General features: G+C 40.1%; 1 protein-coding gene across 8 annotated transcripts in view; it reads right to left on the reverse strand.

Annotated features, from left to right (window-relative positions):
* Positions 1 to 25,586, reverse strand: part of KYNU (kynureninase) — a 61,623-nt gene that overhangs the window by 30,142 nt on the left and 5,895 nt on the right. For 5 of the 8 annotated variants that reach the window (XM_075429638.1, XM_075429637.1, XM_075429636.1 and 2 more), the window contains 7 exons: positions 25,186 to 25,373; positions 19,068 to 19,188; positions 12,191 to 12,273; positions 6,371 to 6,432; positions 4,923 to 4,994; positions 3,445 to 3,519; positions 1,949 to 2,095 (listed from right to left, as the gene is read on the reverse strand). In XM_075429638.1, coding sequence (XP_075285753.1) covers positions 1,949 to 2,095; positions 3,445 to 3,519; positions 4,923 to 4,994; positions 6,371 to 6,432; positions 12,191 to 12,273; positions 19,068 to 19,188; positions 25,186 to 25,351 — 726 coding nt within the window. In that variant the 5' untranslated portion in view covers positions 25,352 to 25,373. Of the gene's footprint in view, positions 1 to 1,948; positions 2,096 to 3,444; positions 3,520 to 4,922; positions 4,995 to 6,370; positions 6,433 to 12,190; positions 12,274 to 19,067; positions 19,189 to 22,245; positions 22,335 to 25,185; positions 25,374 to 25,586 lie in introns of those variants that run through there. The other 3 variants (XM_075429640.1, XM_075429641.1, XM_075429642.1) reach the window with 3 other exon arrangements.

Consider the following 25,586-nt stretch of genomic DNA (forward strand, 5'->3'; position numbering starts at 1 on the left):
ACAATTTTTTTTTTTTTTCCCCCTTTTGAAAAATCTCTGGAAGAAGAGATTCACTTCTACATTATGGCATTTCGAACAGACATGCAGGTGGAAATGGGCCTTTGACATCTACCTGTACCTGCTGGAGTACCAATCTGCTGTCAGAAATTGCTCTCCTCTTCAGTAACATGATACAGTCTCCGTAGAGGCATGCAGTGTTTTTGTGTATATCCACCATGTGCAAGCACATACACCTGAGTTTGTATTATTATTTGCACTGCCTTACAGAAATTTTAAGCTCTCTCCACCAAGTCCTGGTTATCTCCTCAGATAATACAAACATCAAAATGATTTTTGCTCCATATAATGAACTATCAGTGACTACTTCTCCCCAGAACACAGGTTCTCAGTCACTGTGGGGTAGTTTATAGCTTTCAGCAAAACTGTATCACTTCCACTCATCCAAGCGTGTGTCCCACAGTCCAGAGAGCACCTTTAGAGAGGCAGTAAAGTGAGAGGCTTTTCTCAGGTTGCTCATATTTACAGTAGAGAAGAAAGATTTCTCTCTCAGACACCTTTCAGACACATCAGAGAGCAGATTTTGGGGAAGAAGCACTGTAGGCACGTAGGCGTTGACGGCTGAATGAAAGCTTTGCTGCCACTGGGAGTAAGACCGAGCAGAGCAGTGGGTGGTATCGACCTATTAATAACCCATCTTCACTTTCAAACATTTCAGCATAGTCTTTTGATTATTTGTGGCGGGCAATGTACTGGAAGACCCTCAAGGAAGGCACTGTGAAGGTGTTGCTTTTAGAGCTACATGGAGCTAATACACAGACCCATTTCCCCCTGCAGCTGACTCCTCCTGTTTCCTTCTTCCTTGGATTTCTGCATCCATGTCAGAAGCCGGTCTTGTTTCGTACTGTGTTCAGGACCAATTTCTTTGCCAGGTGCTGCTCTGTGAGAACATTCCCTTTTTATATCCCATGGGCCCTGCACTAGCTCTCACACCTGCTGTGCTCTCCCAGAGGAGACTTTACCTTCACTTTCCAGCAGCATAACTTACTTCCTGACCTCCAGAGAAATTTCCACTGCCAAACCTACAGCAACAGAAGATGTATAGCCTGATGTGAGCCAGGAACCTCTCCAGAGAGCTGAAGCAACGAATATAAACAGTTAACTGTTTTCCCAAAATCCAGTGATACTAAGTAAGTTTACCCTTGAGTGGTTTAATCTTATATGAGATAAGGTACATCCAGTATAAGACTGCCCCTACAGAAAGCCTGGTGACCTCCTGTTGATAAGAAGACTTAATTAAAAACTGTTTTCTCCTGGATTCCTGAGGCAGTGGAGATGGTTAAAAAAATTTTACAGCTATGTCCAAAAATCATACTGCCTGTAAGCTCCTAAGGCTGATTCATCACTGAAATACAGTCCTCTTGTGACGTTGATGTACTCCATGTTGTGCCTGTCTCCAGAAAACAGATCAGCCAAGTCAGAACACTGAAGGCTCCATAGGGTGCTCACCTCCGTGCTCACTGGAGGCAAAAACTGCCACAGCGTGACTGGGGGGAGGGAGGAAAATTGTGAAAGCCTGTCAAAAAAGCAGAAATCTAATGCAAAGTAACTTTTAAAGAGAGATGAGAGCTGTGATTACCTCCTCCTCCTTCTCCACTGAACCTCTTGAAATACTGTCCTTCAGGAAAAGCCCTGTAGAAGTTAATAGTGATGAATTATCTCTCCATACACTTCAAGTCACACCTGCAAGATTGCTCTCATAGGGCTATTTCTTCATGTGGCGCAGAACCCCCAAAGGATCTGGGCACCGAGTGCTTTTACTTTTTATCAGAGCCCCACAGGTTTCCACATGTGCTCTATTTTGTTCCACAAAAAGTAGAGATTAAAAACATTTCGCAAGGAAAATTGATCTAAAAGTGGTGTTAAAATGACGGGTTTGGAGCATTCCCACCTTTCCTTGGCCAGCCTTTGTTATTCGAGGGATGTCAAACAGCTGTCCCGTGTAGTACTGCACCCCACTGAACAGAATGACAGCAATGGAGTCCCCTTCCTTCTCAATTACAGCAAGAATATCTTCAATTCTCAGTGTCTCCTCCCCCTAAAACAAAGTTAATGCACACATCTTACATCAACTCTGGCAGTAATGAAACTGTCATTTCTTATTTCATAATCTATATTTTACCATGAACTGTGCTGCTTGCATAAGGAGATCAAAAGCAAATCCTTAGTACGGTAATGATATACAAAGGTAGCGCTATGAAGTAGCCTATGAGTAAATTACCTCTATAAAAAAAAAATCATTAGCAAACTCATCTTGAAGGTGCCAGTTATAAAAAGCCAATTCACTTCATATTCTAACATCCTTCATACTCTTCAATATTTCAGAAAACTTTAATTTACAGTACAAAAAATCCTGGTGCAAACAGCATATATAATGATTTTTATGTGGCATCTGAAATTCGTGACACCCTCAAGACTTGAAAGTTTTCTATCACTTTTGCTCTGTACTTTTCTGATAAACTTCGTATCCCACAGGAAGCTATTATAAACCTGCTGCATTTATGTTTCAAAAACAGTAAGTCTCACATCATCAAATGTACAAAAATCCCCAAACCTGGGGTCATTAAATATAGAGGAATTTCAACCAAAAAAAAACCCCTCAATCTTGATTCTTTATAGGAAAAGCACTGCCCTATCCTCCTCCCATCTTCCAAACAAGGGCTCATGTAAAACATATCACCACCTAGGGATCAATTAGGCAGTGAAAACCTAGAATTAAATTAGCCTTGTTACTGAAAAGAGCTTGGGCAAGATTGCGGAATTGCGAGTAACTGTTGTTATCTCAACAATCTCTGCAAATCTATCAAGCATTCAGAAGTGGGTTCTTTACTCACAAGATGACTCAGATTTCAGAAGCAAAAGGTCACCGTCAGTTTATAGTTAGGTAGCAAAGTACTTAATACCGCAAAAGTGAAGCGAGACAGTCTTTCAGATGAATCTGAATTGCATATTACTCAAAGCAGACCTTTCCTTTAGTCTGTGCCGACACAGACACGGCGTTGTTTGTGTTTTGGCAATTCTTTACCTTAGGACATTAAAAGGACATTGGGGTTTCTCAACGAGCTACTGTATTTTGCAGTTCTCTCAGGATTCTGCCAGATTTTGCAAACAGGAAAAATGGGAAAACAACATTTTTTTTTTTTTTTTTTTATTATTCTTCAAGGAACATTAACTAGTTGAGTCAGACAATTATAAAATGGGCTCTAACACCAAAAAATATAGAGAAACAGAACACACAATTCATAAATTTTACCTAAAGGTATTGGTAGAAAAAGATTATAGCTTCTGCAGGCAGACACTAAAGTATTTGAGGACATATGACTACTCTTATGAAATATGTTTCCGTCCTTAGCGACAGCTAGCAGAACTGACGTATTTCTCACCAACCTCCCGTGGCTGCATCATGAGCATGCATTTCTCCACATCAAGTCCGTGAAGTCGAAGTTGGGACTCAACAGCGTACTGGAAGAGATTTCCATGCAGATTACATTAGCACAGTCACATATTAAAATAACTAAAAGAGAAACAGCCAAACACATCCGAACTTCAGAAAAGAGATTTAGATGCCTTGCCTTTCACTAAAATGAAAGCCTAATTCAACTCCACTGAAAACTTCATAGATTTATTCTGGTTTGAAAAAGATCAGAATTTAATTCACACCATCAGACTGCAAGGATAAAGTCAAAGCCTAAATCCTACAAGATAAGTTTACAGAGCAGAATGAGGTTGGAAATGTGGTGGAGAATGCGCTTTACCAGATGTCAGCAAGCAAAGCCTGCATCGATAGCAGCCAAAGAGAAGACTGAACATTGCCTCTCCAGGGGCCCTGGGTATCCAGTTTTCTAGGCAGCACATGCTAAATCTCAGGCTGTCACACATGCACTGCTGTCAAAGCAAATGAGGTTTGGCCAGCACAGATATGCTGTCCCACGTTATTCTCATGTCTTCAATTTTCTGCCCAACCGGGAGGAAATGAAAGCTCTAATCTCTCAGGCTATTTTGAAAATCCTATCTCCTGATTTTATCAATAAATAATGGTTCTGGAGATGGTGTAAAAATTAACAAATAAAAGTGTAAAATAGTTTGAAATTACACAACAGGAACTAAAGTGACGGCAGTTGCACAGGTTATTACTGAAGTGCCACAGAAATTTAAGAAGATGGAGTCTAAATGTACGACTGTGCCTGGAACAAATGTGGGATTAGTATAAACATTACTTAGAATAAAGTCAATTTGAGATTTATACATCTGTGCCGCTCTCTTCATTGCAAATAAACCTGTTAGTTGCTGCAGTCTTTTTTATCACACCTTAGAGATCAAATTTGTTATCAATTTTCACGAGTTTATGGAGTTGATGATAAAGCAGCAGTGGGCCACAAACCCAAAGATTAATTTGCTCTAAGCTGTGACGCACAGGCTATTGTCTCCTATTTTATAGGAGACAAATTATGTTTGAACTAACAATCTAAAGTGCTAAGAACAAATATTTCCATCTCTGTCTGGGGATATATAAGTGTTAATGTTGTGAGTTTGTATTGATTCAGCTTCATAAAGTAAAACAGCAACAAGAATTAATAAAACATTTACAACGACAGTTGATTTAGGCCAGTAGTTTGCTCAATGTCTTTAAAAAGACTAATAAATCAATGTACCCATTCAATCTTTTCCTCTTGTAACATTTTTTATTTGAACACAAGGAATAAAACTACGATCTGGAAAATACGCTGAGCTCAAAAGCTTCTGACAGTTTTTTTTTCATTGTAACGTTACTTGGAGAAGATGAGCTAATAAATATTCAAATTAGGCTACTGATATTCATTGGAAAATATGATTAATACAAATATAGTGAAATATTAATTTCTTACATGGTCAGAGGGAAAGGCTCTGGCTTCTAGAAGAATTTTATAGCGTCTTGGGGTAGGCTTAAAGAAAGATAGCTGTTAAGAACAACAAAAAATAATATATGTTGAAATGTATCTAAGCAGAGATGAGAGAGATGCTCCCAGCATATAACTTAGTAAAGACTGTTCTACTTTCATGCAGACTACAGAGAATCCCCTAGAAATTACAAATGTTTCTTTGTCCATATAACATTTATCAAAGTAGGAAAGCGTTACAATACCATCTTTCATATATCCATAACAAGGGCCACAAAAATCCAGCAGTGAAAACTTGCACTTACAGGAACTGATGGCAAAGCTTTGACTGCTGCCAGGGAGGGTGGGATCTCACCTGGCTCCATCCCACGAGCAAAAGCAGCAACTGAAGAGTAGCAAACAATGCAAAGGCATTGGATTTGCATTCCTGCCCTAAAACATTATTTATTAATTCATCCCTTCCTCTGAAGCAAGCCTAACCAAGGGACTAAGCCTTCTGCAAAGACCTCATCTCGGCACCTTTGGGTGAATGGCCTTTCCTTCTCAGCTCCTTGCATGGAGGCAAGTTGGGCTTGCCACCATGCTGAGAGGACTAGGAGGAGACTTATAAGCCCTCCTGTGCATACTAGCAGTGGTTACACAGAGCTCAGCATGGGCTGTGTCCCTGAGCAATTTGGCACAAGTGCAGCTGCATTGCACCTAATTGGCTTGTACCTAGCCCCATCCTTCCTTGCTTCAGGTTTCTTTATTTGACAAAGGTCAGAGACATGATACAGAGGAGTGAGTCAGAGTGATAAATCTTTCTTCGTGAACCACACAAAAATGAAGCTGCACATCCTTGTTCAGTCGAACTAAATCTTTGGAAATACCAGAGAACCAGGGACAAGCTGTATGTAACCACAGAGACATCTCCACATAAGAAAGCTACATTTATGGCCACTATGTCATAAAAATGAAAATCAAATGCTTTACCACATTTTAGGCACATGTAAAACAGCCTAACTCCAAATGCCATCTCTCGCATGACATTGCCTTTTAAGCTTGACTGAAATTACAGCTTTGTCTTGTTCACAGTTGAGCTCTTGTTTCTTAAACTTTGAAATTTAGTGTAAAATTCAAATTTGAGAAGCTATTTGTAAATGTTTCTTAAATAATAAGGTCTCCTCTCTGAGGACTGACATGCAGCACATGCAGAAACAGCTCAAACTTCCCCTATGTAGTCCTTGAAAATATTTCTGTCCAGCTTTTCTACTTAATATTAAGTGGAGCCAGGTTTTGCACAAGCCAAAGCATGGTTCAAGATACAGTTCCCAGAAGTTCGGCTATCATCCAGTGCTGTCTTCGCAAGGTCCTCAGAAAACAGTTTGCTTACATTCTCAAAGACAGGAAAAAACTATTTGTCAGCACTGCGTCAAATAAAGATTGTAAAGACATACCATCTGGAGATGCAAGTTAACAGTTAGCCCATTCATTAAGGCTACTTCTTGTCTTTGCGCCCCTGAAATAGTAATTAAAAAAAAAAAAAAAACACAAAAAAAATTGGTTAGGGGTTTTCTTTATAATTTCAGGGAAATCTAGTACAGTGTTGAGAAAGCACAAGTATGTTTTCAGTTAATGTCTCTAAAGTCTGGAAAGTAAACAGTAAACAAACATTTGAGATATCATCACAGTGAAGTAAAAAGATTTCTTGTCTGACTCACTACACCACACTGTCAGGAAAGTATTTATTTTTTTCAGGTCAGCCACAGAAAACAAAAAAGAATGGAGTATTTCCATTTCCCGGCAAACCACCATTGGATTTATTATCATTAATACCTCAGACAAAATTCAGGTCAGAACAGCATATGTAAAGCAAGACTTACAGGCTTATTTTTGTCATAAGTTTACACGTAAAGCAAATCAGAAAATATATTGAGACAATCATCTAATTTAGGTGGTTACTGTAATGTCAAGCTAAATATCATCCCTAACAAAAAAATCAGCAAAAATGGACTACTGAATATAACAGACCATTATTAATGTAGCAGCTTAGCATGACGAAGCCATACCCACATTGCTCCAAGGAGGCTAGTAAAGATGCCTTTTGGCTACAGCTAATCACAGGCAGAGCTAATGGAGTAACAACTAATTGTTATTACAAAGTATTCAGTAACAAATTCTTGAACACTTCTCAACCACTGGTGAAAGGTTTTAGACAGGACAAGTGACTACACATTGGGCAGGATGCCACTGAGATACGGAGAAAATCAATTCCTGTTTTTTTCCATTTTTCCTGATGCCAGTTGCTGAAAAGCAGTAATTCACCCTTGAAACAAATCAGTGCTTTCTTCATCTGGAAGATGGACTCACGCGCCTTGCCCTAGTCCTCAGACCAGAAGTGGAGTTGGCTGAAGGTGGAAAGAGGTTGCAGATAGGGAGTGACGAAGACAAGTGTAAGCAAGGCAGGGGGGGCAACAGCCACCCTTGAGATCAATAAAGAGAAAAGGAAAATGTGATGTTGGGGTAGATAAGGTAAGGTGACACACAAGATATGGTGAGGCAAACCCTGGCTTTCTCCTGTCCCTGCCTTAGTGGGCACACAAAGTCTCAACCAACACAGCGGGAAAGGCAGCAAGAGCACCGAGACACTCCCAGCATATCCCACAGATTGTGGGTTGGAGTCACTACTTTGCCAGCCTAGGAAAGAGATGTAACCGTGGGTTGAGCTCGATACAGGAAAATATAGCCTAAGAACATGGACATCTGTAATTAAGAAAGATTTATTCATAAATCCTTGCCAAGCAGGCCTCAGCTTCTGCCACCACAGGAAAAGCCAAGCTCTATTCTGACTGAGGTATTCAAGGGCCTTTCTTTGTGTTGTGGAAGTCTAAGTATTGGACAAAAAGAGCCATCAATAACTGTCAGTGAGTCTGGAGGACCTGTCCAGGGAACGAGCCAGGAGTAAAAAGAGATGTCTTGAATAAGTTTCCTCCTTCAGACACCAGGAACATCACCAAGTTTGTGGGAAGAAATGTAAGTAGACCTATTTTTTCATAAAGAAAAATAAACTCTTTTCCTCACATAAACGCCTCTGCTTTGCTTTCTTTTCTTCCCACTGATAGGATTGCATCTGCAGCTCTATGCTGCTGGAAGAGGTCACCTTGTGGCTGTTCTATTGCAGAGACAGAAGACAGCTAGAGAGAGTGATTGCAACTCAAAACAGCATTATTTGCAGTCATAATATTTCTATGGAACTCTTGAGGCTGAAAAAGTGATAGCATCAAGAAACAGTATTGTTCTTATTTCTCCCTCTGCTCCTTCCCTGAAATCTGTGGCTTTCATGGCAAATTCTGCATGAGCAATCCTCTGCCTGCTGTACCGTTTCCTTACAAAACAAATGGTTAATCTGTAGATCACTTTTAGCTGCGTGCTAGCATCCCAAATTAAATATGACACTACATTTGTCATGTAAGTCTTGGTCTTTGGTAAATTATATATTTATTAAAAGCTTTCCATTATCGAATTTCATGCCCACAAAACAAACCTCATCCGTGTCATTGGAAAACTGTTATCCTTTATAACCTGCCCTGCGTTTCAGAAAACAACCTTTCTATGATCCAATTAACCTATTACAATATTCAAAGACCCAGCACACAGGAGACAAAATTATGTTTGCTTTCTTTATTTCCTAACTTTATACCATATCTCCAAGACAGGCTAAAACCTGCATGTTCTGCTTGATAAATCTCCTCTTTAATAAAAGGAAGCAGCGCTTGCAAAGTACAACTTCAGAGACAATTATGATTGTGTTAGGCAGACACTGCCATCCTTCTCCTCTCTGACTGCAGTGGGAGCCTGATCCTCACCAGGGTAAGTAAAAAGCATTTTGTAAAATGATTGAAAAAAAGGGAAAGGGCCCCAGTTCTGAAAACAGTTTGGTTATTTCAAATAATCCTTATCACTCAAAGTCACTACAAATCTGCTAAGCATTCACTCTCCCCTCAACGGAGACCTGCCTGAGTGCATTGTACAGCAGCAGCCATATAGTTAATCTTGTTCCATCAGAAGGTGATCCTGCCAAGGCTGTAATGTTTTAATAAAGTCTGGTAGGAGAAGCTGAGATTACCGTCACCGCGTTATACCACTCGGCATGAGCATCGAAAAAATGCTTTGGCCTCCATTGACCTTGACTCTGCATCTCACAGTGTATTTACTGCTGTAACTTTCACTGAACAAGAAAATGTGACTGCATTTAATAAGCAAGGTGTTATAGCGCTATAAAACATTAAATGGACGAAGATAGTTTACCGTCTTTAGTCCATTCCTGAATAAATCTCACCAAATAATTTTTACTTACTACTACTACTTAGAGTGAGAAATGACAATTCCTCCTCCTCCATAAAATATTAAATATTGAATAAAAAACAGGGTAAAATTCTGTTTATGTTCTTACATTAAGTTCACTAAAAAAGGAAATTTAACATTCACTCAACTCAATACTTGGTATTACTCCTTGCTCGAAAGCAGTACATAATCATAAACACCACATTGGAAGAGAGTATTTTAACATAACATTTTTCCTACATTTATTGTCTTAGCTGTTTCAGTATTACCTACAATTTTAAAAATCAGAATTTCTTGTGTTGCAGCCTTTATTTGGGAAATATTAATTCATTTGCGTGCTAAGAATCTCTCACCTAGAACCTGAAAAAAGCTATGAGGATATTACATTAATAAAACCCTGCTGGCATGTGAATCTGAGGGCTAGATTTGAACCCAACCCACATTTTATAGTTCAATTAAACAAAGTCCAAAAATCCGGAGAACAAAATCCGAAGTGCTGATGTTGACATGCCTTTTACTGCTGAGGAGAACTACAGAACTACGAAACCCTTCCCAACACAGAATTTTAAAAACAAAAGCAAGTTAATGGTAGGGTGACCTCAGTCGTCATAACTTTTATAGAAAACTTTAAAACACATCTTTAAAATGAACAAAGTTGTAATAAGTTCAGTGTAGTCTGGCCATTGTGATAAAAAAAAATCACCAGTGTCATACAGTGTTTGGAAAAGAAAAGAAAAACAGAGGGAAGGAAAATAAATTACATGAAGTTTAAGCAAAGCTCTCATTTCCCTCTCCTTACATGCAGGACACTTTTAGTTAAACAAATATTTTAATACAGACTGAGCTGGCAGTCTCTACAAGACAGATGGTTAAGGGAGAAAAAAAAAAAAGTCCCGGCCTGACTCCCCGCTTTCTGCGATGACTCCTAACCCAAAGCTGGGACCAAACTGCTCCTGGCACCGGCGCTGGCAGGAGGTCAGTGCTCAGCCTGCCCCGACACCCCGCGGGGAGTTCACGGGGCCCCACGTTTTGCAAACAGAGCAGTGGCAAACATTCACTGAAGGTGAATGCAGAGAAGGATGAGAAGTCCGGTGCTTCAAGCTGCCCTTTGGGGGACCTTGGCTCTCTCCTGGTTACGTGAAGAGCACTGATGGTCTTACCTTGTTACTTTACTAATGTAGGTGACTGAAAGTATGTAGCGTGATTACTTTCCCATTATCATAAGATGTAAGAGAAATTCTCTGCCCTCTAGTTAATTAAATTCAAGGTTTCTAATTTAAAAGCCCTGACTATGCATAGGGCTAGTTGTGTGACAAGTCATATTTCCCTACCTGCCCGCAGCTTCCCTGTTTTACCCTGCTAGAATCAGAACATCCATTTGCCAGGAAAGCTCGGTCAAACTAGAGAAATCCCTAAATCAGCTGCGTTCAGCATCTCAACACCCTCCACCCCTTTATATTCTCACATTTTTATGTTCTATGGTAGTTAATGGATGAATGTACTGTGCCCTTGAATGTAATGAAAGCAAAAAAAGACATTTCTTAACCTCCTGAGCAATACTAGGTACTATGGTAGCAACTTCCAAAAATCAGAACAACCAATCTGCATTTTGGTTTTTATTTCGTTCTGCAGATGGGATCACTCCACATAACCCAGAGATGCCCAGTCTAGCCACACTCGTGTTATCTTGGTGCTTACATCATGGATAGACCAACTATAACAATACTTTCTTACATTTACTCTGCTCCAATAACAATGTCAGGTTTTTTAAACTATCTGGCAATTTTATGAAGTCAGGAAATGAATTTATTCATAAATATATAAACAAACCCTTCATGACACATTCCTTAATGTCTTTGTTTCCAGTTGTTTAGATCCCTTTTGCGTCTCTTGAAGGAGAAAAAACATAACTTCCTCATTGAACACTTGTCTATAATTGGAGGAGAAATTACAACACAATATCTAGCATACTGTAGGTCAACTTAACAGTAATATTTTTACTTAATGAAGGCACAAATGAACACATGATAATTTAGTTCAGACAGTCAGTATTGACAGTTGCCTTCAACAGCTAAGTTGAAATACTGTCCAATTATCACTAAAATCTACTAACCTAGCCTTGACAGCGGCTAGGGTAAGGGTTGGGGAGAAAAAGGGTCCAAGAGAAACCCTGCCAAGATCATCTCTCTTCCCCCTTCTAACAGCAGCAGCTCTGAAGGAAATCCCAGTGAAAAATTATTTCAGCAACTACATATAGGTTAGAGTAAGAGGCAATAGTCTGAATGTAAATTTTGTCCCTGATGACTGTTTTCATGGCTGGCAAACTCACCAGGAGCAGTCTCCAGGGCTCCTTCTCAATCTCTAGTCTAACCAGATGCCTTTACTGCCAAGGTCCTGCAGCACTGCAGACTCCTCAAGGGGCACAGCAAGGTAATGGGAACGTACAAATAGCAGGTCCTGCCCCAATTATCTGCTTCATTGACATAAGCAGTTCTCATATATGAGGCTGGATTTAGTGGCAGGGAAAGGAAAGAAAAGAAGAAAATGTCTAGATATAAATCATTTTTCAAAGGGGAAAGTTCACTGGTTCACTTCTAGGAGAGAGACGAAGAATCTGTAATGCCAAGTGCCCTTTAAAAGGGCTTCACGTGTTAGACCAAGTGGTTCATGGTGCTCCAAGAAACCCTTTGCTGCAATTAGTTTCATGACATGCATATGTCATATATTATCACATACATTCATCTCTTAAATCACTTGCAGCCTTAAACTAAAGTGTTAGTCCATGCACAAGGCAGTCAGAAAAATTAATTTAAAACATAAAAAAAAATGCAAGGAACTAAATCCTGGTTAGAGTTGCAGGATTTTCAATCTTAAAAGAAAAAAAAATTGTTTTCATTTCTAGAGAAAGATTTTTCACTGCAGTTCACACCTACCAACCAGCTCAGCCATCAGGTCCAGGATGCACTCATCTGCCAAAGCCCACGGACGCTGACCATTGAAATGGCCGTGAACACCTCTGAAAAGGAAGAGGCAAACGATGAAAACGGATGCTGTCCCCTTTGGATCAGTCCTCAGAAATGTGCCCGATTTGGAGATCCCCCATCTGGAGGAGGAAGGAGGAGACTCACCTAAGCTGAGCACGGCACTTTCATCCTACCATTAAAGCTTGCAGCAAATGTAATTTATTTGTTGATTTCTGACAGGTTTTCAATTTCTTGAAAACTATTTATTTTGTACCCCAAAATTCCTTTAAAAATATCTCAAAATTAGAGATGGTAGCTTTTTCACAAGCCCTCTGGAAGTGGCTGCTTGTGTATGGGAAGCCTCTGGAAGCAGGCATGTTGGCAAAGGGCACCATGGTGCCCAGTGCAGGATTGCACCCCACTAACCCCAGCCCATATAAACTACCCAGAGAGCAGAGACCACCCTGCAGAGATACTCCACCTGCATTTCTAGCTGCACGTTGTACGGTGTAGATGATAGGCTTGAATACTGCCTTGCTCCCAGCCAGATATATGTCTTGTCAGAAACAATTTCTGTCCTCCTGGATCTCCTGTCTGAACTCACCCTTCCACATAAACCAGCAGGTACTTAATGTATATGCAGGGAAGCACCTGCCCAAACAGAGCTACTTGCTAATTTTTATTGCTTCTCTTCTCCCTGCCAAATTGTTCTAGATCTAAGTGTGCATAAAGCTTTTTGGTTTGACAGAGGCTATATAAAAAAAACTTTATTTTGCAAATTGTTCCTGTCTACAGAGGATCATATGGGCACCTTAAACCTGAATGCGTCACTACTCTGAAGTCATAGATATCTACATTCAGCTCTAGATTAAGTGCTCTGAACTAATTTTTGTTTCAAACATGACAGAGAAGTAAACTTCTAAGGTAACCACCATGCATATAGAAATAAAAAGTTGTAAAGTTTCTTAAACATGCAGGATGTGGCATAGAGATTTAGATGCAAATGAAGGCAGATTGAGAAAAGTAACGATAGTGCTAATCCAGGGGAACATTGCTCTGGGCTTCCATCTCACACTGGATGATTTTCATATTTGCTGAGCACCACAGGGTACTTGTGGAGTTGGAAATGCCAGGCTGCATGTGGCTGAGGCAAACTGAGTATGATGCTGTTTCAATACAGCGACAAAGCCAGTAGGGAACTGAGTAGAGAGCAAAAAAGCCCTAAAAGTTATGATGAGAGAAAGAAAAAAAAATACAGAACCAGTAATAAACTTTTTAAAGAAGAACAGGCCCACAAAGTTCACTCAAAATCGTGAGAAGACATCTGACAGATTAAGATATGAGAGAGGAGGGTGTATGAGACACTATCATTTAGTCCCCCATGCTTCAGGCTATTTAAAAGATTGGTTTTCCCTATCCACCTCCAACTTTCCCTTCTCAGGTAGAATTTCGTTCTGTCTCCCACACAAATTATCTGGATGTTCTACAGTCAGACCCTTTCTGATTGACTTGGGTCTAATTCACGCCTCCTAGGTGTATTTTCAAAAGAACCACAGTCCTAAAGAACAGAACAGCTGCAAAAGGCACAATTTGTATTAACCACTTCATGCCTTTTACCCTTGCAAAACACCATTTGCTTTTGGACTAGTTTAGATCAACAGCTGAAGGAGGGCACAGGTACAGCTGAACACCTCTTAGAGATAAAATAACCTCCTGACGTTCAACAAGTCCAACTGCACACAGACAAGGGGGACCCCGATCCCTGATTCGGATAATGTCGTGGTAGACTGGCTGACTGCTTTTCTCCATTTTAGAATTGCTCTCTGATGAGACCTTGATAGCAGAAAGCGGGCAGTGTGAAATAGCACTCATTTACAAGAACATTTCATAGATGAGGAATAAAGGAAGTAGATGGGTAGGGGAGAAAACGCGGTGAGGGGCAGGATTAGTGCTGGAATTTCCTCCCTTCTGTCAGACCATAGTGCAGCTGTGTTCCCTGAAGACAAAGGTACGTGTTTCACAAACAGCAAGACATTTATTGCTAATTTCCCGTCTTATTCTTAACTATAATATAGTGATCAAAGGACTTTGGGACAATACAGATTGTTAAAATAAAAAAACCCAAAGATTTTCAGTGGCTTCCAGCCCGAGGGGATCTGTATTTCTGAAAGAGAATAGTGAACATAAGATGGAAAAAAGAAACCCTAACTACCTACGGGATTGTCTTTCATTAGCTTTCTCTGATTTTATAGCCATTAGTGTCCTTCTAATGGGAATTTACTGACGAAAGCTCTATCTTACCAGCACACAGGAAGAACAAAATTTCAGAACAAATTCCAAGTTATCATGAAAACAGATATGATATTTTTGGGCATAAGAATATTTTATTTTGAGAAGGAAATGTGGAAATTTAAGTATATTGAAAGAGGGGAGAGCCAGCATTAATTATTATTCATATTATGGTTATTATTATTATGGCACAGCTTACAGCTTGCCTTCCTCTTGATGGCCAATATAAATGCCAAGAGATAAAAATTATTGCAGCTAAAATGGTAGTTAAAGGCATATTCTTGGACCCTTTTTTTATTTTAATCACATGAAACTCTGTAGCCTTTGCTGATGGCACAATACATCCTATTACACTTAGGTTGTAAAATTCTATGATCTGCCTCCGAGAATTTATATCTCTGTATATTATGCCACTCCTCTCTCAGCTCTGGTAAGCACTGGGGGTAATAATCTTTAAGGACACAACTGCAGTGCTTCTGGCATTCCCCTCAGACATGGATAGCCTACGTCTCATTTTGTTTCCACTGCACCCTAGGTAGCAAGAGAGATTTAAATCGAGGTACCCGAATTAATGAATACAAAACGTGGCCCATCAAATCATAAAGCATCATACAAACAGAACAATTTCTTAAATTACTGTGAAAGTTTCTCATTGCGTAAATTAACTTTTAGTCAGTTACCATTTTATTTTCAATTTGGCAAGAAGTCACAATGCCACATTTTATTTGCTGAGGTCTGGTTGATTTAAAGCTCGCTAGGGGAGCTAGAAACACATTTTCTGATACGATCCCAGGGTTTCAAAGACAGTAACAAAGGGATTTAAATTAATTGCCAGCTTCAGGAATCTTCTGCACTCATCCAAATCTCGTTCAAGTGGAAATTTCCTTCTTGCTTCTTTGCCAAAAATGATGCAAGGTATTTAATGAGCCAATACAGACTCTTAAGCTTGACGATGGTTTCAAGCAAAGAAATAGCCAAAAGAAAGGAAGACATGTCCAAAGAAAAAGAATTGTGTGGAGCAGTAGATTGAAGGCTGAACTAAAAAACCCAGGGCATGAAACCAGGCATTTACAGCTCTAACATACAACCTGCTGAAAGGCACAAAGCGGAGATGACTCCTGCCGAATGGCAGGAGAAGTGGCTCTGTCAGATAGAATACGACCGAGCCCCATCAAGCTGCACTCCGGCTTGCAGGACCATTATATCTTGTGGGAGAAGTTCAGCAAGTAGAACCAAAGATACCTTTTGACTCGCTGAAAACAGTCTATTGTTACTGCAGATGCTATATCACAAAGCCTCCCACAGACCTGGGTATTTTGTCTACTGCCTTTATGTCAGAAGCTTGGTACCAGACTGTTTCAGTGCTTAGAAGTATATATACATACTTAGTTTGTAGCCTCAATAGATTATTAATTCCTAGTTTGTATTTACTGTGCCAGCATGTTATTTCACACAAGTGGCTCATTTTTTCCCCTTGATACATTCACAGAGAACAACTATTTTTCCTCTCAGTCTTCATTTTGCTCCACTAAACAACTCTAATCCTCAAGACTTCCATCCAGCAGGTTCTTCCCTCCCAAGCCAACCTACCAGCCCTTCGCAAGAGCATAACAACTGGCTACAACAAACTTCCTTCTGTTTTAATAGTTCTACTTTAATGAGTTACTCGGATGTGAGAGACATTGCCCGCTCCAGCAAGTATGTTCTCATGAAGCAATGATTCTATAAAATACATTAATTGCTTAAACACTTCTGGTGAGGGAAAGGGAAAACAAGACACTGCAAAGCACCTATTGGCCTTTATCCAAGCAAACAATTCCCTTGAACTTCAGTCTTTTAGATTCCAAAATACTGGATTCTTGGCTACTCTAAGTATAGAAGAGACAACTCTCTATCCCTTTTTGCCCCTCATTCAATAAATCTTGAGTTTAGCTGAAATCAAAAGAGAAAGAAAGATGAAGCCTCAGAGGCTCTTTTTAAATCCATACTAAGGAAGCCAGTGACTTGAATTTGTAGTCTTTACACATTAGCATAAAAAAGAGGACCGAGGAACGTGGAAAGAAACAGTAAACCAGAATAGGTGTGTGGGAGACAGATGTAAAAGCAGAAAGATATAAACCACCATTTAAAGGCGGGGGAGGGTGGGAGAAGAAAGGGACAGTGACATTGTAAGAGGGAACACAACAAGAAAGAAATGCATAAAAAGACTTTTTCTCTCCAGACCTTACTCTAATGAGTTGCCATCACCACATCACCACACAGAGCTAAAGCTGTGAGCTCCCTGCCCTTGACAACAGCTACCGGGTAATCTTCCTTTTCACTCTTGCCATTAGCTATAAGCAGTGAAAACCATTTAAACAGACAAGTATAGTAGATATTTGAGATGAGTCCCAAGACATAACAAACAGAAAATGTGATAAACCAATTTATAAGACAGTTAGAATCCATATCATTGATGACTTGAAGGACGTGTCTCATTTGCATGCCATTTCTTAGATTCTCATTACTTATTTCTCCAAGCCACGGCCAACAAATTCCACACTACCAACACACATGCCGTTGAACAGGCTTCGGCTGGTAACAGCTACTACCTTAGACTGGATTTTGCTAAGCTGTCCCTGGTGACTGGAATAAAAGCATCCTTTTGTGCATCTCCAACCATCTATTCCTTTGCAGCCCCCAGCACCCAATCCCACCCACCACCTTCTTTAATCATACACTGCTCTGTTCAAATTTAACTTGACCTCACCTATTCTCTGTCAGTTGCCTTAGGTACATACGCAGATAGCAGGATTTTGTTCTGGGGTTTTGTGGGGTTTAGTTTGGGTTTGGAGTTTTTTATTTGGGGTTTTTTTTTTTTTAACTTTCTGATTTATTCTGGGTAAGGTGTTTGGGGTCAAGCTGTATTTTTGGCAAACGGCCTTTGTGGATTAGCTGCCTCTGTCCCGATGGCTTAAAAATCGTGTTCAGCCATATTTTCCCCTTAGATACAGCTACTGAAGGTGTTTTCGATCTTCTGGAGAAACATGCTGCCTACCTACCCTTTCCTTTCGGGTTTTTATAATCATCAAGAAAAAAAAAAGTCTTCCCCTGTAGCAAAGACAAACGTAAGAATGGAAGTGAACCAATGAAAAGGTACAGTGAAGGAGCTGAAATATGTTTGTATTCCCAGTGCACCACTCTAACAGATAAGAGTGCTATCTGACTTTCACCTTTTGAAAGAGCTCAGCTGTTTCCCTGATAAAGCACGATAATCATACAGAAATGGACAGGGTTGCAATTTTTTCTAATGACTGGGGAAACTGCAGCGCTGTGCTGAATGAATAACCAGGAGGAACGAGTTCTTCCCAAAGTTCACGTTCATTCCCATTCATTCTCAGCCTTCTTCTCATTTATAAGAATACAAGTAATAAATAGAGAACAGTAAACCATTTTTATTAACCTAAAGCATTCATATATTAACAAATGAAACAGCTGCTGCAGAGTTCTCACATTTACATTGTGAAGTCTTAGTCTACAGTGTTTCTACAGAAATAGGGCTGCCCAGTTAGCAGAATTAGTGTTTCCTCTTCTGGCTGGCCCTACTTCCTCTGCTTTCTCACTAGGAAGTCATATTTGTTCCCCCCACATTCCACACCCCATAAAAGCGTTCATCTCTCTCGCAGCTCACTCTCTCATCTGGATGTTGTTTTCCTTTCCCACCTTCAGCTCCCTGGTTTTCACTTCTCTTTTTGCTTTTTCACCCCTGCTCCAGTTGTTCAGGCAAGTGCTGGACACGTCAAAGCACAGACTCTCCACGAAGACAAAGTATAGTATTTATAATAAAAAAAGCTTTTTTTCCCCCCTATATATTATAAAGTTTCCCATTTGCTATGATGACAATACCACTTTCCTGCAGTGCTGGAATGTGTCCCTCTTTTGTCGTCCTGTCATCAGCTCCATTCAGCAGAGCTCACTGCAATCCACCCTCAGCTCCTTGCTGAGATGCTCCTGAGAAGACAGGAATGCTTCTTTCTAAATAAAATGTACTTGTCAGGCACAGACCTGGTTTAGGAGAAGCCAAAAACCTGCCAGCGCTGACAGCAGCACCACCTGCACCCAATGCTATTTCAAGGGGAACTGCCCATTGAAAGACCTGCAGAGTGAATCACACACAGTTTAAAATACTAATTAGAAAATCACAGGGCCTGAAAATGAATCTTGTTCACCAGCAAGCAGCAGTAACTAAATAAGTTTGTGTGCCTTGTGTATGAACACACATAGCGATTGGATGGGGATGGTTAAACTGTGCAGGTCCTCCAGATGAGCCAAAGCAGAGCCACCACTTGCAGCACACATTATCACAGCTGGAAGTTTCTCTTTGCCTGTTTTACTGCTCAGACCTTTAAAGGAGATATAAATAGTACTAGGGAAACACCGAACATGTTTTACTCCTGGGCTGTAGTGATTTTAACACACTATTTTTCTATTCAAGCATTTTCAAGGCAGATCCCAAACTAAAACGAAGTGCTCATCTGAAGCAAAGGTTAGCATCTCACATACCCTGCTGTGTACTCACGTTCGAGCCCACTTGTCCAGTTCTTCATCCAAGTAAGTTTTAACCTTTCTCGGCTGGAGCCCGAGAGAATTCCCAGCAAAGTATATGCAGCTCTCCTCTCCATTCACCAGGCTCAGGTCAGCTGCGGAGGGAAACCACAGAAACGCCACTCGTGTGGGAGTGAGCACAGAAGGGACAGCACGCACCCACACACACGTCTGCCACCATCCAGAGCTCTGCCAGTTCTAGAGCTCTCTCGGACACTGTGGTCTACCCAAGCGAGTGGAGGTGCCACATTCTGATCTTCCTCCCAGGGCACCATGAAGGTAGGTAGCCCTGCAAAGGGGTCTAAGGAGGAGGACAGCCAGGCAATTTGCAAGCAGTTATCCCCCTCATCCTCCTGTAATATTTGGTGAAGTCCATCTATACCTGTTCTGGAGCTAACACGAGTTCAGGCAGTGTAAAATCCCCAGGCCTCTGGGGCTGTGTGGGAAGTAGTCACTGGCACTGATTTAGATAGATCTCCTGACCAGGCTATCCACTTTTCCTTCATCATCAATATATTCCCACTCCAAGTTGTGAAACTACTTGAATCGTGCGTTTAATAAAAGTTAAGACTAGGTAAATCTGTGTCTTTCATGTAAGTTCTCCCTGTACGATCAAATTGCTATTTAGAAAAATGTAGTCACTGCACAGAATATTTTAAGGCAGTCTCAAAAGTTCTTGTCTCGTCAGCATATGTTGTGGGCTGCACTTCATGTCATCATCATCTGAGGAGAAGGAAATCTACGTTGACAAATCCTTTCAATGATTAGGAGAAAAGCAAGGCGGTAGAAATTTATAAATAATAGCTCTAGTGAGGTTCTGAACAATCTAATTACCCTGTGTCATCATCTATCAATTCAAACATTGCCTTTTTCTATTATTTCTGATGTTAGAGATTCTTGGAGGGACAAAGGATGGTGACCTTCCAGAAGTAGTAATTTGCATTCATCTATACATATACTTACAATACCCCAACAGCTAACATCACATGTATTTTTGGTAATATAGTCGATATAACTCAGAAAAAAGATTAAATCAACAAATATGTTAAGACATGTGCTAGAAACAAATGATAAGATTGCATTTCTGACTGTGCAAATTTTATGTAGGGGCTCTAGAAAAATAGATTAGATGCCTGGGAAAGGTCTTTTACTATCTTTTGCACCAACAATTACCAACTGCATTGAACTTCACCAGAAACACATTTTTCAGAAGTATAGACAGCTTGGGTAATTTCTTAATTAAAGCTTTAGAAGCTTTTAAAAAGCATAAGTCAGAGAGCAATCTCAGCCTAATCTGTTTTACAGATACTATGTCTGTTTTTCATCTCTATTCTAATATGAATGAAAACAGAGAAGCATAAATATTATCCATCTTCCTAAACTGGTTCTATTATTCTTTTTCCTACCAAGAAACACAATACTACTATCTTGTTGGAAATAAACAGAAGACTCTGTCCTCAAGAATTCAAAGCTCTAAATATCACTAGTACTTATTATATTCCAATCAAGTATTAAAAGAAGTAGGAATTAGAAGCAAGTCAGTTTTTCTCACACCTCAATTCTTTCTAAATAAAGAAGCCTCTCTCTGTTGGAGAAAGATGGCATTACCACTTTGACAAAATGTATATTTATACTATTACACCCTTTATTTTGGAACCCCCTTTTTTTTTTTGGCACTTTATCAACTCTGATTGGGCTGTACTCTTTTCCTTTGCACAAAAAAGCATTTACTTCCTCTCTCTGACATCATTAAGAGACTCCTTTTGGACCCGTTTCCTCCCAAACTAGGCTTGCTTTCTGCAGCATCTTTGTCGTTTCACAACTTCTCCTGACCAGCACACCATTGTGCTCCAACATTTGCCCAGTCACTGTGATACTCTTTACAGTAACACGTTCATTTTATCAAGCCTAGCACTTGTCTTTCCCTTAATTACTTGTCTTTCCCTTAATTACTCTGCTCTCATTTCTGACAGTATTGGCCCTTTTTTATTTCTGGAGGAGCTGTGGCTGACATGCAACACATATTTCAATATTTAAATAGAAAATAAGTACAGTTGATGAAATAAAGGCTGGTGTAAAGCAAACAGGAGATAATTATTGAAATGTGTCCTTATAGTAGCCTGAATAAAAGCTCCAGGGTGACCTTATAGCAGCCTTCCAGTACCTGCAGGGGGCCTACAGACAGGGTGGAGAGGGACTTTTCACAAGGGTGTGTAGAGATAGGACAAAGGGCAAGGGCTGTAAACTGAAAGAGTGCAGATTTAGATTAGATATTAGGAAGAAATTCTTCACCATCAGAGTGGTGAAACACTGGGAAAGGTTGCCCAGAGAAGCTGTGGCTCCCCCCTCCCTGGCAGTGTTCAAGGCCAGGTTGGATGGAGCTCTGAGTAACCGGGTCTAATGGAAGATGTCCCTGTTCACGGCAGAGGGGTTGGAACCAGATGATCTTTAAGGTCCCTGCCAACCCAAACCATTCTATGATTCTATGATAATAATTTAGAATCATAGAAAGTTTTTGGTAGGAAGGGACCCCTAGAGGTCATCTAGTCCAACCCCCCCGCAGCGAGCAGGGACACCACTAACTAGATCAGGTTGCTTAGAGCCCTGTCCAACCTGGTCTGGAATGTTTCCAGGGATGGGGCCTCCACTATCTCTCTGGGCAACCCGTTCCAGTGTTTCACAGCCCTCATAGTAAAGAATTTCTTCCTTATATCCAGCCTAAACCTACCCTGTTTTAGTTTAAAACCATTACCCCTCGTCCTGTCACTGCTGTCTCTACTAAAAAAAATTAAGACTAATTAGATACATTATAAGTTGTTCTCACACCTACTCAGATTCATGCAAACTAGTCAGACCTAATAAAGCACATTATTTTGCATACTAAATATACCCATTCGTCTACCTTAAAGATGTATTTTAATATCTATTAAACATCAAAGAAAAAGCAAATTTATTTTCAAAAATATTCAGTCCAAACAAAAGGGAAAAAGACTATGTCTTTATTAACCAGAAAAGAAGGACTAAATCTGTTTATACATTATCCGAGTCCTGTCCCCTGTTGAAGGATAAAAGATCACCGCTTTCACATATTCCTATACCCCCTTTCACAAGCCCTCCAAACAAAGAGCCAGATTTATAAGATTAAGCATTACCTTTAACCATCTCTTCAGGGAAATATAGCTCAAGTCTTTCACTCTGGGACATCCTTTTATTCCCAAGAAACCCAAATGATGTTCTGTTCCTTTACAAGATGACAAAACACAAGCCATAGCCTTAATCAGATTGGTGATTTGGCACCTGACTGCCAGCTGCAATCCAGTCATTCCTACTTCCCCCCAGTACAAGAAAAAGTATTAAAGAGACTGTGTTGTCAGCTCAGAGAAGAGCTAGGAGATCCAAACATTTCTCTAAATCTTCTGCTGTCATCTTTTCCTATTTGCTCACCTGAGCCTCATCCCTTGTGCTTGCACATAAAAACTCGAAGGTTTGCCAGGGTGTAAGTCTGGTAGTCATTTCCAGTTGATCGATATAACAAATAAACAGCTGTGACAGGTTCTAAGTTGATAACTAAATTAAATTATTATAATGACTTTCTAAATATTTTTATGTACGCAATCTTACAATCATCTCCTATGGATGTTCTCATCCACTTCTTGTAAGGCTTCATTTTAAAACCTCATTGTACTGTTTTATGTAAATATATAAAGAATATTTGATAGCTAATATGTGTAATGACATTTATCTTCAGAAGCATGTTATCTAGGACCCTCTCCTGTGCTCAGATAAATGTCATGGGAGATCTGTCGTTATCATATAGGCACAAAATGTAAATATATATATATTTACACCCCTGCTGTTTTTTAGCAGGGAAGCTGTTCCTGATGACAGCCAAAGCATGGAAAAGAGACAGGGAAGAAAGAGGAGGAAAATCTCCTTAATATGGGAACAGAAGAATGATGGGTTCTCTGTGCTATTCAACTGGTACTAATATGTAGGTTGATTATCTTCACTAAAAATATATATATACACTTAGTCTCAGGACTAAATACTGTAGTAACTAGGGGGAAAAAAAAACATATCAGCAGTCTTTGGGGCTAATTATGGTAATTGATAAACAAACAGTTGGAGGGGAAGCAATGTTAACTGTCACAGGGGTATCAAAATCTCTACTTACTTCTCAGAAGATTCTTTCATTGGAAGCTGCTGAGACACTACCCTGAAAAGTGAGCTTTGCTGTTCTCGAGAGGCATTTCATGTGCTGCAGTGGAAGACGTGGCTGTGGTTCAGGTGCCCTAGCTGAGCTGGATTTCAATGGCACAGCCTGATTAATGGCACCAGCGCAATGGCTGTGTCAGCTGCCTTCCAGCATCTTTCCAGTATTGGAGGGACATTTTGCAGCAGCAAGGCAGCAGCTGAAGTGGTTTTAAGTACAGAATAGTCATACCCAAACAAACAGATGGGGTTTAGGAAACTCTCTTAAGCAACCGGGGCTGGGGGGGGAGGGGAATGACTCGTTGGCAGACAGGCTGAGAACACCTCCTCTGTGCAGAGGAAGCACCTAGTTTAAATATTTGTGAAGTGTCCATTTCTGCTCTGAATAATATAAACAGCAAAACTCAAGGATTTAAATGCAAGGAAAGATAAGCCAATACCACCCAGTACATAAAGAACTAGGATTTATCATCCTCGTGTCCTAAGGGCGGGAGCAGACTGCATTCCCAACATTCATCGTCTCTAGGCAGAAAGATATTGAAGACAAACATCGTTTCAAAAGATGTCCAGGAATTCAGACAGTTAATGCCATTTTCTGGACATAATTTGATGAATGTACCTGTAATTTCTCATGTACCACCAGTACTGTCCTCCTCAGAAAATCAAAAACCCTGGAGAAAATCATATCTGCATTTATTATAATATGAAAATGTTTTGCAAGATAATTCTATATCTTTTCCTATAATTTATAATCGGTGCTTTCTTCCAAGGTGGATAAGGAGTAGAATGACTAATCCTATAGATGTTCACCATCTAAAGGAAATAACATGCCATTTCTTCAGCTTCCAGTGTGCCATGAGCAGGGCCTGCAGAGCAGGCACAGCTTTGCTCCCCATATATGTGATACGTGAGCTGAAAACAGAAGCAGATAGGACTTGGGAAGCAGGAGAAGAGCCATGGACTGTGCTGACTGCATAGGTGGGTCCTCCCAAAAGGTTTCCCTGAATGATTATGGTCAGACACAGCAGCAGCAGGTACAAAAGCCATAGAAATATTTTGTACTATTTCTGAGCTAGGAGCCTTAACGCGAAGCAAAATCCTTCCCTCTCAGCTTGCCAGCCCTCCCATCCCCCTGCCTGCACACCAGGTCTTCTCTTAATAAATCAAAGGTACCCCTGCTCCCATACCCAGGCATGCCACAGGCTCCTCGAAACAACCTACAGACCAGGAATGAGTCAGAAAAATTTTGACAACCATTTTGCATGGTTACCTTGAAGCAGTTATCTATTTGTAGGCAATTCATGAGGAAAGTAGGAAAGATCCTCCAGTAAAAGGTTTTATTATGAATTATTTGCTCAGATGAATTATTTGTTCTAAGGCACAGTCTTCATTTGGCCTCAGGAAGAAAATTTTCTCTACTACTAGCAATAAGTCATAAATGGCAACATAATATGTGTACCATCTCTTTCATTAACTAAAACAATTGTAACTAGATGTAACCAAACCATATTATACCAAGGAAGCAACTACTCCGAACTATTGTAAGTGACATTGCCCTTTCAAACCATTAGATAGAAATGCTTCTGCCTATAATTTTCAATCAGTCACTGTATTGTTCAAAGCAGCTGACTGACAGCATAAGCACCATGTAAGTACTGTATCCTTGCATTTTATTCAGGATGGCAACGAGAGCATAAAGCTTTGGTGCTAGAATAAGTTGATGGATTGATTTAGCAACATCAGGGACATGCTGTGCTCAGATATCACTGCAATTGCTCAATTATCTCATAAGTGACAATGATTTCCAAAGATTTGTGATAAATACATGCAGATGATGTAAAGCCCCACCCTTGCTCCCCCACTGTAATTATAATTCTCACTTGGAGGTAGATCCTTGACTTTCGGGATCCAGAAACATTCACGAAGATGCTTTAGCTCATCTTCCTCGTCTAAGTGAAAAGCAAGTTTCTTGTCTGTGGGACTGCATCCTAGCTGCAAGGCAGTTTGTTCTAAAATGGTTGCTGGTAACACAGGAGATGGATCCATTTTCAGGTCATTCAGTTTCACCCTAAAATGAAAAATGCCACAGTTTAGCTTTTGCAGCATGCATATTCACAAGTGGCTGATAAGCAGCTACTAAAGCTGCATCACTCAAGCTCCAAACTTCATTGATGTAAAGCTTTTTAAAAGTGAAGTATTTGAATGGAAAGATAAAACTGATCAATTCAAGTATTTCCAAGGAAAACTACTGCTGTAACCCCCACAGGCTTTTTTTTTTTTT

This window comes from Opisthocomus hoazin, chromosome 9 (genome assembly GCF_030867145.1).
Source record: "Opisthocomus hoazin isolate bOpiHoa1 chromosome 9, bOpiHoa1.hap1, whole genome shotgun sequence".
Taxonomy (NCBI): domain Eukaryota; kingdom Metazoa; phylum Chordata; class Aves; order Opisthocomiformes; family Opisthocomidae; genus Opisthocomus; species Opisthocomus hoazin.